The 16,697-nt window shown below is 33.2% G+C and overlaps 1 protein-coding gene across 9 annotated transcripts in view; it reads right to left on the bottom strand.

Annotated features, from left to right (window-relative positions):
- Positions 1-16,697, bottom strand: part of CAAP1 (caspase activity and apoptosis inhibitor 1) — a 460,161-nt gene that overhangs the window by 419,761 nt on the left and 23,703 nt on the right. For 8 of the 9 annotated variants that reach the window (XR_014018446.1, XM_081264029.1, XM_081264030.1 and 5 more), the window contains exon 5: positions 13,024-13,097. Coding sequence is in view for 8 of the 9 variants with exons in the window: in XM_081264029.1 (XP_081120155.1) it covers positions 13,024-13,097 (74 nt within the window). In the remaining variant the exon portion in view is untranslated. Of the gene's footprint in view, positions 1-12,723; positions 12,761-13,023; positions 13,098-16,697 lie in introns of those variants that run through there. The other variant, XM_081264034.1, reaches the window with a different exon arrangement.

Genomic DNA, 16,697 nt, shown 5'->3' with positions numbered 1-16,697 from the left:
TCCACTGAGGGAGGGAGCCTATTAGCATTCTTACAAAGTCCACACTGCACTCACAAACAAGCACAGGATGCAAAGGGAAAGAGAACCAGAGAACAACTGTTAGAAATTAAAAATACAGTTCTTAAAAGCGAATATCTAATGGTTGATAAAAGATAATGTTAAAGAAATCTCTCAAAAGGTAGAAGAGAATGAGCTGGGACTGTGGCTCAGTGGTAGCACACTTGCCTGGCATGTGTGAGGCACTGGGTTCGATTCTCAGAACCAGGTATAAATAAATAAAATAAAGATCTATCAACAACTAAGAAAAAAATTTTTTAAAAAGGTAGAAGAGAATGAAAAACAGATTCCAAATATGCAATAAAGGTTAAGAGATGAGGATGAAGTTCAACATCAACCTAATATAATTAATTCACCAAGAATTACTGGACACCTACTATGGATATTCACTGTTTTAAGCACTGAAGAAATGGCAGTGAACAAAAATGTCCTTACCTTTAAGTCATGGAAGAGGAATTGAAAATACACAAATATGTCAGATGCTGTGAAGAAAAAGAAAGCAGGACAAGCAAACAGTAGCAGGGGACACTTTCACAGACAATGATCACTGTGGTCTGATCTGGCAACATTTTGAGCAGGGACTTGAATAAAATGACAGAGTAAGTCAGAAATCAAGTAGAGACCATGGAAAAGAAAAATAAATCAGAAAACTGATCTGGGGTGAAGGTCTTCATCCTGAAAGGGCTTGTCAAGAGCAGAGCATCACCTGTTAAATATCAGAATTTGAGGGTATTATGGTTTGAATATGAAGGGTCCCCCCAAAGCTCCTATTAACCTAGGATTACTGAGTGGTAAATGATTAGATTATAAGAGCTTCGACCTGATCAGCCCATCCTAGTTTCAATGGTTGACTAGGCGGTAACTGTAGCCAGATGGAACAGAGCTGGAGAAGGTGGGTCATTCGGGTTGTGCCCTGGAAGGGTGCATCTTCTCTGTGACTCCTTCCACTCCTCTCCCTGCCTCCTTGCTGCTATAAGAGGAACAACTTCCCTTTGCCATGCCCTACCCGCATGATGTTCTGCCTCAACTTCAGCCCTGAGCAACAAATCAGATGACTATAGATTGAAACTCTAATACCATGAGCCAAAATAAACTCTACCTTCCAGCATCTGCTTGGCATCTGGGGAGATCTTTCTTGCTTTGTCATAATATGGCAGAGATACATCAAGTGTGCTTATTAGCTCAGGTCTCTTTTCCTTTTCTTATGAAACCACTAATTCCATTCAGGGAGCCCATGATCCTGACCTCATCTAACCCAATTACCTCCCAAAGGCCCACTTCCAAATATCATTAACATACAAATTTGGGCATTAAGTTTCAAACACATGAAGTTTTTGGGGAGACACACTCAAACCACGGCAATTAGCTTCAGAGAACAAAAAGTACTATCATCAATGACTGGAAAACACACAATTTCAATGGCTAGTAACAGGATCATGAAAAGAGAAGCAATGACATATTATATACTTCCTCATGGGAGGAAAACAACATTGCTTCTAAGTATTCTTGCCAAAATGTTGAATCTGAATCATATAATGCCTCTAAAACTACAATTTATAGAAAATATGAGACAGAAAAACTGGAATGCAATTAGCAAAACTGAAAAACTTTAAAGAACAAATAGTTCAGCCTCTTCAAGAAACAAACTGCAAAGGCAAGGAGAAAGGAAAAAGGAGGAACATATAGATTTTAAAAATACTTAGCACAAACCAATTAAATATGAAGGCCTTATTAGGATCTCAATTCATAAACATTATTTAAGAAACATTATAAGACAATCAGAGGCAAACCTAACTTTGAATATCTGAGTATTAAAATATCATTATTCTGTAACCCCTAATTAAATAATGGATCTAGACAATAATCAATAGCTACTATAACCATTAAGTGTAAGGCTGACAACACCTGAATCAGTTGGTCAATCTTAATATGAAAATGCCAGCTTTGACTACAACCGGGTTAACTCTGAACACTTTCTAATTACCTGGAGATATTAAGAAACTATTGCTATTTAAGGTAATGTGGTTATATTTTAAAGAGACAACTCTTAACTCTGACAGATACGCACTACAGATGTTCCTTGAGTTATGATGGGGTTACATATTGATAAACCTATAATAAGTTGAAAATACAGTTAAGTTGCAAGTGCATTTAATACATCTAACCTATGAAACATCAAAGTTTAGTCTAGCCTACTTTAAATGTGTTCAAACATTTTCATTAACCTACAGCAAGAGTGTGAAGGAATATTATACTGTATATACTTAGCCCTAGAAAATAAGAAGACTTCATAATTCGAAGCATAGTTTCCACTAAATGTATATTGCTTTTGCACAATTGTAAAGTCAAATATTCTAAGTCAAACCATTGTAAATAAGGATCATATTTACAAATGACCTTCAGATGTTTGAATATAATGGGTGTGGAAAGGGTAGGAGTATAAATAGCAACATGAAAAAAAGAAAATCAAATATTTCTACAAGGCAATCATAGACCTGGTTATTAAAAGGATTAAGCTATTTTACTTGATTTTCCCTTTAATTAGTTTTTCCCACCTGATTTTAAATAATTCATGTTCCATGATGATGCCATTCATAATGACACATTTCAGCATCTTTCCCTCTTGATTCTGAATCTCAACTCTCCAAGGCCTCCAGAGTTATTGACCTGATGGAACCTTTCATTAGTAGCAAAGTCTATGATACACTGGGCAGCAATGACATGCCTCCATGGATTTCTTTTCTTAGAGAACAGATAATTTTGATTTTCCTAAGTTTCAAGTTACAAAGAACACATCTCAAATGTATTCTAATGGTGGAAAGTCCATTTGATGACTTTTAAGAGTTTGAGTGAGCTGCAAGAAATTAACTGTTTTTTTTTTAAAAGAAAGAGAGAATCTTTTTAATATTTATGTTTAGTTTTGGTGGACACAACATCTTTATTTTATTTTTATGTGGTGCTGAGGATCAAACCCAATGCCCGCGCTACCGCTTGAGCCACATCCCCAGCCCAACAATTGTTCTTTTAATATGTAAGAATAATCTTTTCTGAGCTGGGAGGAGGATCACCAATTCAAAGCCAGACTCAGCAAAAGCAAGGCGCATCTTAATAAGACTCTGTCTCCAAATAAAATACAAAATAGGGCTGGGGATGTGGCTCAGTGATCAAGTACCCCTGAGTTCACCCATAAACAAACAAACTTTTCTGTAATGGCCTTCAATCTTCTCATTAAAACTAACAGGACTTGGCCTTTTTTCCATCTAGCATATGAAACTATTGATTTACATTTAACTGCATTGTTTTGACCATGATTTTCAAGATTTAATCCTAGCATAACCAACTGTAGTAGGAAAGAAGAAAATGTAAACAATTAAGTAGAGAAAATTTACCCAGTATTCTATTGAACCCTCACTGATTTTACAAATAACATTAGTATCCACTAGCTTGCAAACCCAACTTTTACGAATAACAAATCCATTAACTAACCCTTTAAGAGATTGCTCCAAGAAACAATTTATATTCACTTAGTATCATTACATATGCCATAATGGTGTTGTAAAGGCCACAGAAGAGGCAGGCCTTGCAAAATGCTACAAGTAAGGTAACAAAATATTTATGGCATGATAAAGATATAGCTTTTGCTGTCATAGTGCTTATGGTATGCTTAAAGTATGGACACCAAAATTTAAAGTGTCAAATCATGCAGTATGACGTAGACTTTCACAGTATTTAGGCAACAGGGAAAAGTCAAGATCCTCATAGACATGTGATATGGGATAGATCTTTAAGATGAGTACCATCTAACAGGTGACATTAACAGAGGATGAAACTCAAATGTCAGGAACACACGGATGCAGGCAAAATGCCAGATCTAAACCCACACAGAAGAGTGTGAGCCTAAAAATGAAATGCACATATGAGAATATATAAAGCATAGTATCCAAAATTAATGTTTCTGAAGACATCACCATTCCAGGATAAAAGCACAACGGAATGTCTAGTAACACTCTTACAAGAGATAAATATTTGGGGTCTACCATTGGGGCACAGTAACAAATTGATGTATGAGATAGATCCTCACTATAACCTTTCCTCTAGTAAAGGTAAACAGTTAAGGTAAACAGGAAGAAAACACTTAAAATGCCATTAAACAAAAGTTTAATATCAAAATATAGTAAGGCATATGAAAACACCTAAAGGGAGAAAAGTGAAAGCAGAAAAAAATGAAGGTAGACTAGCTCTCTCAGGACCCTTATTTCCAAGTACTGGGGTTTAGAATCATGCAACTTTTCCCACCAATAATCTGTTGGAACTTACTCAATAAGTCTCACATTCAAACATTTTCTGCTAGTAACATCTCAGTGCTCTATAATCCACCCAACCAAGGAAGACAAGCTCAACATCATTGTCTATTTCACAAAAAATCACATTTCCTATGGTATTCTTTTCCTTGTTTAATATATAAGCTCAGAAAGATACACTAAAGGCTTGATTCAAATTCTAGAAAATGTGGAAGTACCCATGACATATACATATAGTAAGCAGCCAGACATCATCACCATACAAAAAAGTAGCAGTGTGTTTCATTAAACATACTGAAACCTTTCCTTAAAGCAAGGATCATTTTGATTGAATGAGTAGGAAAAATAATAAAAGCTGTCAGTTTAACCCTAATTCTTTCCACAAGAGAAGATATTTGAAGTAGTAGTAGTGGGAACCTCTGGGAAAAATAGCTGTATCACCTTAGAGTTTAGAATACTGAAGAGGGAGTTCACATTTTAAAATGTCCTGTATGTTTTGTTTTTTGTTTTTTTTCAGAATGATCAATAAAAAGGTATTTTCATGGGAAAGAACAGTTTATAAAAAGATGCATAAGTATAATAATTTATGTAACTAATTATCCAAATAATGAAATATTCAAAGAAATGTGAAAACTACAGAAGAATCTCTATAATGGACCACATTAAAAGAGCACATAATCGATGTTTAATATAGAAGACTGGTATGAATCTACACAAGTAACAAAAACAAAGCTAAAGGCTAAGAGAAACAGAAAACAAATGACTCAGTTTCAGTAAGACCAGAAAGAAAACCAAGCTTGGGAGCAACATGTTCTTTGGAGAAAGTATTAGAATTAGAACAGGTGGCCTAATTGCAGTGGCACACCCCTATAATCCAAGAGGCTTGGAGGCTGAGTCAGGAGGATTGCAAGCTCAAAGCCAGCCTCAGCAACTTAGTAAGACCCTGACTCAAAAATAAAATAAAATAAAATGGCAAATAAATGTATGAAAAAATGGATGTGGAGCAACAGGAACCTTCAATTCATTGTCAGTAGGAATGCAAAATGACAGACACTTTGGAACAGAATTTGGCAGTTTCTTGGAAAATTAAACTTAGTATTTACCGAAGTGAATTGAGAACTTATGTGCATACAAAAATCTGCACGCTAATGTTGTATTCATAACTGCCCAAACCTGGAAGCAACCAAGATATCTTTCAATAGACAAACAGATAAACCCTGCAATAATCCATACAATGGAAGATTATTCATTGATAAAAAGAACTCGGCTATCAAGCCACAAAAAGACAGAGGAACTTCAAATGCATATTGTGAGGTGAAAAAATCCAATCTGAAAAGACCGCAAAATGAGTGGCTCCAGCTGTATGACATTCCAAAATAGGCAAAACTATTAAGACAGTGGGGAGAAAAAAATCAGTGGTTTCCAGGGGTTGAAGGGAGTGATAGTTAACAGGTGGAACACAGGGGAGTTTTAAGGCAGTGAAAGTAGTTTGTATGATCTGTAATAGTGGACACATGTCATTATACAATTATCAAAACCCACAGAATGTACAATACAAAGAGGGAAACTTAATGTAAACTATGAACTTTAGTTAATAATAATGCATTAATTGGTTCAATGGGGAAGAGGTGGTGAGCAGATATATTTGAAATCTCTATTATTTCTGCTCAATTTTTCTGTAATCCTAAAATTATTCCTTCAAAAAAAAAAAAAAACACCAAAAAACCCTATTTTAATTTTAATTAAACATTTTTAGTTTTCTGAAAGAAAAACACATTATCAACAATATGATGTTGCAGCTCAAACTGCTAATTAAATTAGGGACTAGGCAAATTAATTCAAGCCTAGTATTTATTTACTATCTTCCCCTAGAAGCACTTTGATAAAAAGGTACTCCTAATGAACTGGACAAGAATGTAATGACTGAAAAGTACCCAGTGCCCCAAAGGGGACCCAAACACCTACTGAAGATTTGAACTATACAACCTCTGAAGTAGCTGCCCTAAAAGTATATCCTAAGAGCCAATGAAATGTATCACAGGACAGAATGTTAAAAATGGACAGAATTTAAACATTTCTCTCAATATAATGAACCAATTTCTACAACTTAGCAACATCCTCAGTCCACTGGCCCACCGCCCCCACTTTTGAATTTTGCAAAAGAGCTCACTATGGTTCTGAGTTTAGCCTCAAACTTGTATCTCCTGCCTCAGCCTCCCCAAATAGCTGGGATTACAGGCATGCACTACTGCACTTGGCTTGTAATTTCGTCCAGGATAAAACAGACATAGGACATTATGCACCCCAAAACCTTGCAAATTTACCTTTTCTTTTTCTTTGTAGTACTGGGGATCAAACCCTGGGTTTTTTTTTTCTTTCCTCCTGAGATACACCCCCATCCCTTTTAGTTTTTGAGACAGTATCTTGCTAAATTGCCAAGGATGGCCTTGAACTTGCTTCAGCCTCCAAGTTGCTGGAATTAAAGGTGTGCACTACCATGCCACAGCTCTTTGTTTTTTGGGGTACTGGAAATCAAACCCAGGAGTTCACCCCCAGTCCTTTCTATTGTGAGATAGAGTGTAAGTTGCTGAGGCTGGCCTCAAACTTTTGATATTCCTGCCTCAGCACCCTCACTCCTTACAGTCATTGGGATTCCAGGTATGTTCCACTGTGCTTGGTGACTTCTTTAATCTTAGGAAAAAATCTTACATTTAAAAGCAACACAGAAGCCTTCTAAAGGCACAAAAACAGTATGGGCTAATTTGCCATACCAAATAGAATTTTCAGCCTTTCATTCAAATACTACTCAAAGAAAAAGACAAATCAGAAAATGGGAAGGATCCTGTTTGGGTTACTGATGCCATTAGCTTGTGAAAAAAGTTCAGAGAAATGTAAATTCTTAAGCTTCAATGATGGTTATACCATAATCTTTTGTTATTTCTTCAACTGTTGAACTGGACATCATTTCCCCAGAATGAGTTTTTAAAATCCTTTAAAGATGTTAAAACTCAATACTCAGAATTTGCATTTCATGACTACTTAATTGGTAAAGTCAGTTAAGGAGATATATCAAGGGCTTGTAAGAAAAGGAATTAGATAAAACTTTTAAAACAGTTGTACATATTTCTCTGTTTCCAACTCCAGATACATATAACACTTTCTTTTCAGTCTCCCTAGGGCTCTCTAACACTCACATCTGCAATTTAGGTGTTCAAAGAAAAAGTGAACAGAGTTTATTCACCAATCCAGAGATTTCTATGCAATGCATACAAGATAGACATTTAAAATTCTTGGCCTACAAATGCTGCTTAATTAGTTGAAGGTCACTCTTTTCCTTTAAAAAGCAATAAATTCTCTGATGGCATTTTTCTTATTTTAAAAAATTTTTCCTAACAGCACTTTTTCCTTGTCTAAGGCTGTGAGATTCTTTTCAGCAAAACTCAACTCTTTTTAAGTGTAAATTCATTTCTTCACTCTTTTTGATTCTAGTCTTTACCTACTTAAACAGATAAGTAAAAATTAATACATATTTATGGTATATAATGTGGTTACTTTGGTATACGTATGCATTAGGATGTGATTGAATCAAGCTATAACATATCTACCACCTTACATACCTATTTTTTTTTTTTGTGGAGAAAACATTAAAGATCAATTCTCTCAGCATCTTTCAAGTATATAATCAATATATTATTATCATACAGTCATGATGCTATATAAGAGATCTCTAGAACTTATCCTAAGACTAAAACTGACTGAACCCATCTAACTGAAACTCTGTCCACATAGTCCAACATCCTACCATTCTCTAATCCCTGGCATTCTTTATGATAGTCTAAAAAGCCTCTGTCAACCACTCAGTGAAAACATTTTCAAACACCCACCTGAGCATATACATTTTATTTACTTATAAACTGATGTATATATACTATCACAAATTTTACATATTTATATAATCAGAATTTTTTAAAGGGAAAAACTTAAAAATAAATGTTTATATTACTTATTTATTTTAGAATTTCTAGTATTTTTTTTCTGCATCCCCTTGGAATATGATAATCATATTTTAGTGACCACTGGTCTGACTGGCTGAAAGAAGTCCATTAAAAAAAAAAAAAAACCTATTCTAAGTTTTCATCACATTAAACTTCAACAAATATTCTCCCTTATTAAAGTCCATCTATCGACTTCTCTCTCTCTCTCTCTCTCTCTCTCTCTCTCTCTCTTTCTGTTTGCATTGTTGGAGTTCCAATCCATGACCTTGAGCTGTCACTGCTCTACCACTGAGCTATACCCTTAACTCAACGAGGCAGCTCTCAAAGTTGTCTGACATTCACTAATTCATGAACTTGAAGGCCAAACCACAGTTTCAGAAGCAACAGAATCATTTTTTTTTTAAACTGGTAAGATTTGAGCCTAACCAAAGCAATTCTCTATGTGCACATTGTGTTTGCATGTTATTCTCTAACAAGAAAGGATTTTCATGAGAAAATTAATGTAAAATGTAGTAGACACCTTACTGATTTTGATCAATTTCTATGCCATGTGGTTAATATTACTTAATGCCTTCATTCAAATGAATATGTTTCAAGGAACTATCAAAAAGCCTAAAGATTAATCAAGCATATTTTCTTTTACTCTGATAAACCAAAAACAATAGAGATAACAAGTTTATATATTCCACTCCGCTTTCACTAAACAACTTAGGAAAACAGAACTCTTCCCAAGTACAAATAATACACTAGGCACTGGTCTTGATAAAACCTTACAGTTTCTAAGGAACTTCAGCATCAAAGCCAAAGATCCAACCATTGCTTTGAATTTGTTGTACAACAGCATCACCAGGTGGTGGTTTACGTAACCTGTGTTTGAGCTCCTTCAGCAATAAGGAACTTAGTCTACTCCATTTTCTGACACTTCTGATTATCTGAAATAAACTAAACTAGAAATTTTCGTCGAATAATGATTTTATCTACTGACTATTTTTATTCTTGAGGGCCATGTAGAACAAACTTAATAACTCTTCTAATTAACAACCCTTCAAATATTTTAAAGTAATTACCAGAAATTTCAACTATTCAATCTAAATGTACAAATTTAACCCAGCTACTGCTCATGTATAGTATTAAAAATTTTCTAATTTCCTCCCAAGAAGAAATTCAAACATAAGAATCTAATATTTAAAGTTATAGTAAATCACATAACTACACACATTCTCAATTGTAAACAATTTAAAAACAGACCTGTATTTTAATACTGCTGAATGTCTTGAGCAAACTTATTCACAAATAAGTCTATAGGAAGATAACTTACTAATATTAGCACAGGTTCATTTGATATTTTAACAAATATTTTCCATATGTTAAATACCTCAAATAGTGCTTTTCATTTTTTAATTATAGCACAAATGACCACTTAAAAATTAAACAATTCATCATTATTTTAAAAGGGGAACTAAATCTTTTTAACAACACAATTTCTAAAAATCCTAGGAAATTAACCATAAGATGTCAGGCTTGCAGTGAGCTTGCACAGGTAAATATGCCATGTGAATATACACACAGTTGTGCTAAAGAATAAAACTATAACTGATGTTTCCTATAAATGGCCTTTGGCTGACAATGAATGATTGAAGAAACTATTTTTAACAAAGGAGTTTCTATTTTGCTATAGTACCAACCAAACAACCAACATATTATATTTACATTTAGGTAATATTTCACAGTTAAAGGTCTTTAGATATTTGTTCATTATTAAGTATGGTAGAAACTAGTGTATATTCCTATATTCCTCTTTAGTATAGCCAGTTTCAGACATTTCCTATCAAGAAAATGAATGCAACCAGTACTAGACAAAGAAAGGACAATTTCAATTTAACTAATTCAGTTAATATTTGAGTATTACTTGAATAATTACTCAAGCAACACTTAAGCGTTTTAGAAACTTAAAATGCAATTTAAATAACTTGTCAGTATTATATGCCAATAAGTCATATAATAAGGTTTTCTCTGAAAAAGCAATGAAAAATTAAATGCTACTATATATTCTGATCTACTAAAAATAGGGTTACTTTTGTAGTAAATATGCTTCAGTTAATTTTCTTAAATGGTCAAGCCATTAAAATGACAATGCATTTGCAAGAAGCATTATAATATTTTTATTAGGCTCAATGTGAGCAAGACTTGCTAATTATGAAAGAAAGTTAGAGATAGAGTCTCAGATTTTGAGAGTTTTGCATATTATAAGTAGATAATAATTAGTTCATTTAGAAAAAGGGGAATTATTTTTATTGAGCTGACTAGGATTTCCATTTCCAGATACACCTCAGCTTCTTGGTTAACTCCAGGCAACTTACTATCTGGTTACTTATTATCTGGTTCAGATTTCAGCTATACTGCTATTTATTTGGAAGATGTTCTGCATAAACAAACATTTTGGATAATTCATGGTTATATAATTATATGACAAACTATTTTACACTACAGTTACTTTATAGATATTTTCTAAAGATCTTAGCTTCATGCTTTCTTAAAACTATGTTGAAAACTTAACATTTTTCACAGATTAGTCACAATGTGAGCATGAATTGTGCAGTGGTACTGTTAATACTTGGATCTTATGTCTTCTCATCTCTACTTGATGCCAGCAGTGCATTTGTGATTGCTAATGCCTTAGGTGAGAACCTTAGTAGAGTCTGCAGGCTTTTGTAAGCATAAAAGGCCTAGACTTTGTGCCATCTGGCTACTCTGAAATCTTTTCCTCTTTCTCCTTGTACCTCCATGGTTGATTTTCCCAGTAATTAAATTTACCAAAGAAAATCACAGCAAAATAGGCTGTTGGCAGTAGGAAGGTAGTTCTGAAGAACTCTGGATACCTGAGCACAGAAGCAGAAAAACACCTTTGCTTAGAAGGAAGCCTGGCTAACTTGTACAATGAAGTTTCCATCCCTCCCCATAGAAAATTGGAATCAACCTGTTGTTTTTAGCTTTTTCTGTCCTGTATGTGACGTTTTTCTCTCCCCAGATGATCTAATTGCATATTTTGCATACTGCCGGCTCATTTGATACAAAGAGGTTTAGAAAGGAAGAAAAGAAACAATAGTAGTATAGTCTAAGTATACATAAAGTATAAGAGGGTGACTGTGATGACATTAGAAGAAAATAATATGTTTGACATGTATTTACACATGATAAATGCCAGTAAAACTATGAATCTGAGTTTATTCTGTGGGGGTACTTAAGATAAAGATAAATTGTGTCTATTTATAAGGCTAACAAAAGAGGACTTTTGAAAAGCACTGAGAATTTCAAAACCATCAGAAACATTAATAAATCTCTCTGCATATAAATTAGAATTATAGAAAAATCTAAATCTTGTTTTCACTACAAATAAAATGAACAAATTGATTCAATTAATTATCCAATTGTTTTCACTTTGTTAATTTACCATTAGTAATAGACCAGTTTTTGCTTTTTGTTTTTGTTTTTCTTTTTTCTTTTTTTTTTTTTTGGTTTGTATTGGTTTGGTACTGGGGATTTAACCCAGGGACACTTTGCTACTGAGCTATGACTCTAGCCCTTTTGATTTTGAGACAGGGTTTCACTAAATTATGTAGGAAGGGCCTCACTAAATTACTAAGGTTGGCCTAAAACTTGTGATCCTCCTGCCTTAGCCTCCCCACTATCTGACATTATAGGCATGTGCCACTATGCCCAGATGTGACAAGTTAAAAAAAAAAAAAAAAATACTGATGGCCTGTTTCTCTTTACCAAAGAAGTCCCTGTAACTCAAATTTTATACAAACTATTCTAAGTCATTCAAGATAACAGATAATTTGCTAGGCAGAGTACTGCATGCCTATAATCCAGCCTACCATAGAGGCTGAGGAAAAAAGATCTTAAGTTGAAGCCCAGCCTAGAAAACTTAGCAAGATCCTTCCTTGAAATAAAAAGTAGAAAGGGGTGGGGATGTAGGTTCAGTAGCAGAATGTCTCTGGATTCAATCTTCAGTAGCTTAAAAAAAAAAAGAGAGAGAGAATCCAATCCCCTTGATTGCATTATTCTCACTTCTTTGATTTCACATGAAAAATGAAAATTATTAGGTGGTATTTGTGTAACTAATAAAAACTTATTTTACTTTCAATTTTTCCTAGTGACATTTTCCAAAAAGACATTTTAAAGATTAACTGTATTAATCTATGAGGTTTAAATAAATTAAAATCTCTTTATTTATACTACCTGGTTACCTAAAAAAAACTATCAATTTAAAGAAAACACTTTCTTATTTAAGAGTAAATAAGCACAAAATATATGAGGGGGAAATTTTATCCTATAAAACTTACCATATTTTTTTCTGTATACAACTCAAAGCTACTCACTAAATGTATCCCCATAGTCTCATACCTGAGAATACATAACAAAAATTACTGAGTTAAAACTACTCATGATGACAATATCTTTCTGATGGCATCTCTACACAACTACATGAAACTAAAGTATACCTGATACTCTAATAACTAAAGGAACCACAAAACAAAGAACATTCTTTCTTCTTTCGGTCCTCAACCAAATAAATTACCCTGTTCTATCTGTAAAATGGGACAAGTTGGAACAGTGCAAGTTCATTATCAGTAAAAATTAAACAAAAAGTAAGTACTGAATCATACCTTGTTTTAATTCCAAACCTTCAGATTGTTTGTTCTCTCTCAGAGATGAAGTAGAATCTATACAGGTGTCCTGTCTGAGAAATGAACATAAATAAAAAGAATTTTTAAAGTATATTCAATTGAATATTTACTGTCCAAGTTCTTAGAATTAAGTTAGGCACAAAGAAAGATATAATGAATCCTTCTAAGCCCCAAGGTAACGTTTAGTATACTCCAAAGACTCAAAAACATGTACACTAGTGTCAAAAGGAGCAGCTACAAACAACTACCAAGTTAAGCAGTATATTTCTTTATAAAATCAAAGTGCACACCTAGAAGGAACATGGAGGTAATTTTTGCTGCCTTCCAATACTCTCCAGGATAGCTGATGGGAGAAATCACAACTCACAGCAGTATCCAACAATTTTTTAAGTTCCACTGTTAAATTTAATGGACATTTTGGAATTCAAATTACTTTATATTCATCAAATTTCATACCTCAAATGCTTTGATGTCTACAGTATGTATAAAATGCATAATTTATATGTAATGTACATATGTAATCAAAGTAAATGGATTAAATATAAAATCATGCAAAAAAGTTTCAATTCACTATGTTCTGTAATAGAGCTGCAAATTAAATTGATACTTTTCTTATGACAGCATTATACTACCTAATATTGATGCTACAAATACTTTTTGACAAAATAGAAAATCAAAAAACTGTAAATATTTAAATGAAATAAATGTATATCTTACTCTAAATATGTAGCCATTGCCTTTGGAAAATTTTTATATATACCTTAAGGTTAACATATTAAAATATTTAGAAAATTTCCTTAGTCACAAAACTATTTCTATCTAGTTAGCAGCACCAAATCCCTCAAAATAGGGATTAAAAAAGACGTATGATAATTTCTTTGAAAGGTTTATATTCTTTCCAGTCATCACATGTGGCATGCATTTGTGTATTTTATAGCAAAACTTCACTAATAGAAGTATGAATTCAAACAAAAAAATTATTTGGTTTTGGTATTAATTGTGACATCTATGATTTATAATTGTCATGTCTCCATTTTTATGCTTCTTTATGGTCTAATATCACCTACTCAGATTTTATTTTTTCACCAAATAATAGGGAGATCCCAAATAAGATCTCAACAATTTTTCTTGAAAATCTAGGGACAAAATAAAGAACTTTGGAAGGAAAGTTAAAATATGCTACCTCAAACCTTTAATCAAATTAGATATTACCTACTGAGAACATCTAAGTAGTTCCCTTTAGAGAAAATATTTGTTTGCTTTATACATCTTTGAATGGCACTTAATTCTTTGTGTATATACATATATCTAAATTTACAAAAAATGTACACATGTACCAAAATATCATGATACCCCATTAATATTAATTAATATTAATTAATAAATAAGAATTCATACCCCATTTGAATCAAATGTATGATAAATGATGTCAAGATCATTGTAATGTTTTGAGCAACTAATAAAAAATATGTATAATTTTGCATTTTATGTATCAGTTCAAATAAATTTAATTAAAATAAATAAATTTATAAAAATTACTTAAACAAAATATAACAATCAATAAGAGGAAGATGGACATATGTAACACAAAGCTATGTATTCTGAGAATGTGTAATCTATATTATAAGGTACCATCAGACAAACCCAAAATGGAAATAAGCAGTATTCTAATAAGTTCAATTTCAATGTTATGAAAGACAAACAGCTGTGGAAATATTCCAGGTTAAAGGAGGCCAAACAGTCATGAAAACTGAACGTTATAACTGATTTGAGACCACAGAACTGGAGGGGAAAATGTTATAAAAGATATTTCAGAATCAAAAGACAAACTCAAACACTGATGGCGGATTGGACAAAAGGATTTAATCAATGTTAAATTTCCTGAAGTTGATACTTGTTGTGGTTATACCACAGAATACTGCTGTCCTTTGGAAAAACACAACGTAATATTGAGGGGCAAAGTGCCAATGATGTATTTAACTTAGCCTCAAATGTTTCACAAACAACAACAATAAAACTTGCATATGTAATTATGTATGCAAAAGGGATAAAATGTTAATAGGTAAATACAGATAATGGTTATAAGGATGATTCTTACAGCAGTATTATTCTTGCAACACTTTAGTAAGTTTGAAATTATTTTCAAATAATTTAGGTAATAAGAATGCAATAAAAGCCAGGCACAGTAGCCATACCTGTAATCCAGCAGCTTGGGAGACTGAGGCAGATCACAAATTCAAAGTGAGCCTCAGCAACATCAAGGAACTAAGCAACTCAGTGAAACCCTGTCTCTAAATAAAATACAAAATAGGGCTGGGGAATGTGGCTCAGTGGTTGAGTGGCCTTGAGTTCAATCCCCGATTTAAAAAAAAAAAAGAAAAAATGTAATAAAAACTGTCAGTGTCGGGCTGGGGATGTGGCTCAAGCGGTAGCGCGCTCGCCTGGCATGCGTGCGGCCCGGGTTCGATCCTCAGCACCACATACCAACAAAGATGTTGTGTCCGCCGAGAACTAAAAAATAAATATTAAAAAATTCTCTCTCTCTCTCTCTCTCTCCTCTCTCACTCTCTCTTTAAACAACAAATATATATATATATATAAAAAAAAACTGTCAGTGTCTCTTAAACATCCCCCAAATAAAATTAGATTCCTCTATAAAGATTATCTTGTCATAAACTATTTATTTGCATGTTCAACATGAACTCATATAAAATTTTATCTTGGATTTAATCAGGCTATTGAAGCCACCAAGACAATTTCAGACAGTAGGTATAGTACACCACCCTGTGGCAGAAAAGTGAAAAGCTACATGCCTTTATACCAGTAGTATCTGGGATACGTGTGGGGGAACCAGAAAGAAAAAAAAAAAAACCAAGAAACAGTTTTCAATAATTTAAAATTTAAAAATCAATACTAGCTAATTTTTCTAAGATACAGACTTTATTACTCTTAAAATTATATGATTAAAGTTCTCTAATATAATGTAACCATCTCCATGAGATAGCATGAAAGGCAAGATATTTACAAAAAAGGAAATGTCTTTAAGTATGAGAAAACTACAAAATCTATGTCTCTTATTTCTAGTTTTATAAAAATTGAAAAGTCTACTCTCAGGTGAGAAGACACACTCAAAACCTAAAATAGGAAAGCCAGAACTGGAAAACACCAATTTTTTATATTTTTTATATTTAAATGACATTTAAATTTTTCTAGCAGACACTTAAAGAACTTGCTAACAAAAAACTGGAAAGATGGGGCAAGACAGGGAACACGTTGCCAAAGCCAGTCTGGATTAAAAATTCTGCAATGATCTTTGTGTTCCTTTTCATTTAAAACAAGAGAATAAGACTGTTTTTTGTTTTTGTTTTTGTTTTCTAATTCCCTTCTTTCAAGTGCAATGCTCTTTCTTTAAAACAGCCTAAATTTACAAGCATGGACTTGAATTATAAGAAAGCCAGATATTTAAGTTCTCAAATTAGCATTAGTCCAACTTTCTTTTCTTTTCTTTCTTTTTCTTAGAGATCAAACCCAGGACCTCACACTTGCCTCATGTTAGGCAAGTTCTCTATCAATGAATTACATACCCAGACTCCAAACTTTATTTTACTCAAATAGTTAGCTACCTAATGCTATCCTTTCTTATAAATCTATGA

This window comes from Spermophilus citellus (genome assembly GCF_964194105.1).
Source record: "Spermophilus citellus genome assembly, chromosome: 2".
Classification (NCBI taxonomy): domain Eukaryota; kingdom Metazoa; phylum Chordata; class Mammalia; order Rodentia; family Sciuridae; genus Spermophilus; species Spermophilus citellus.
This window is presented reverse-complemented; position numbering and strand designations above follow the sequence as displayed.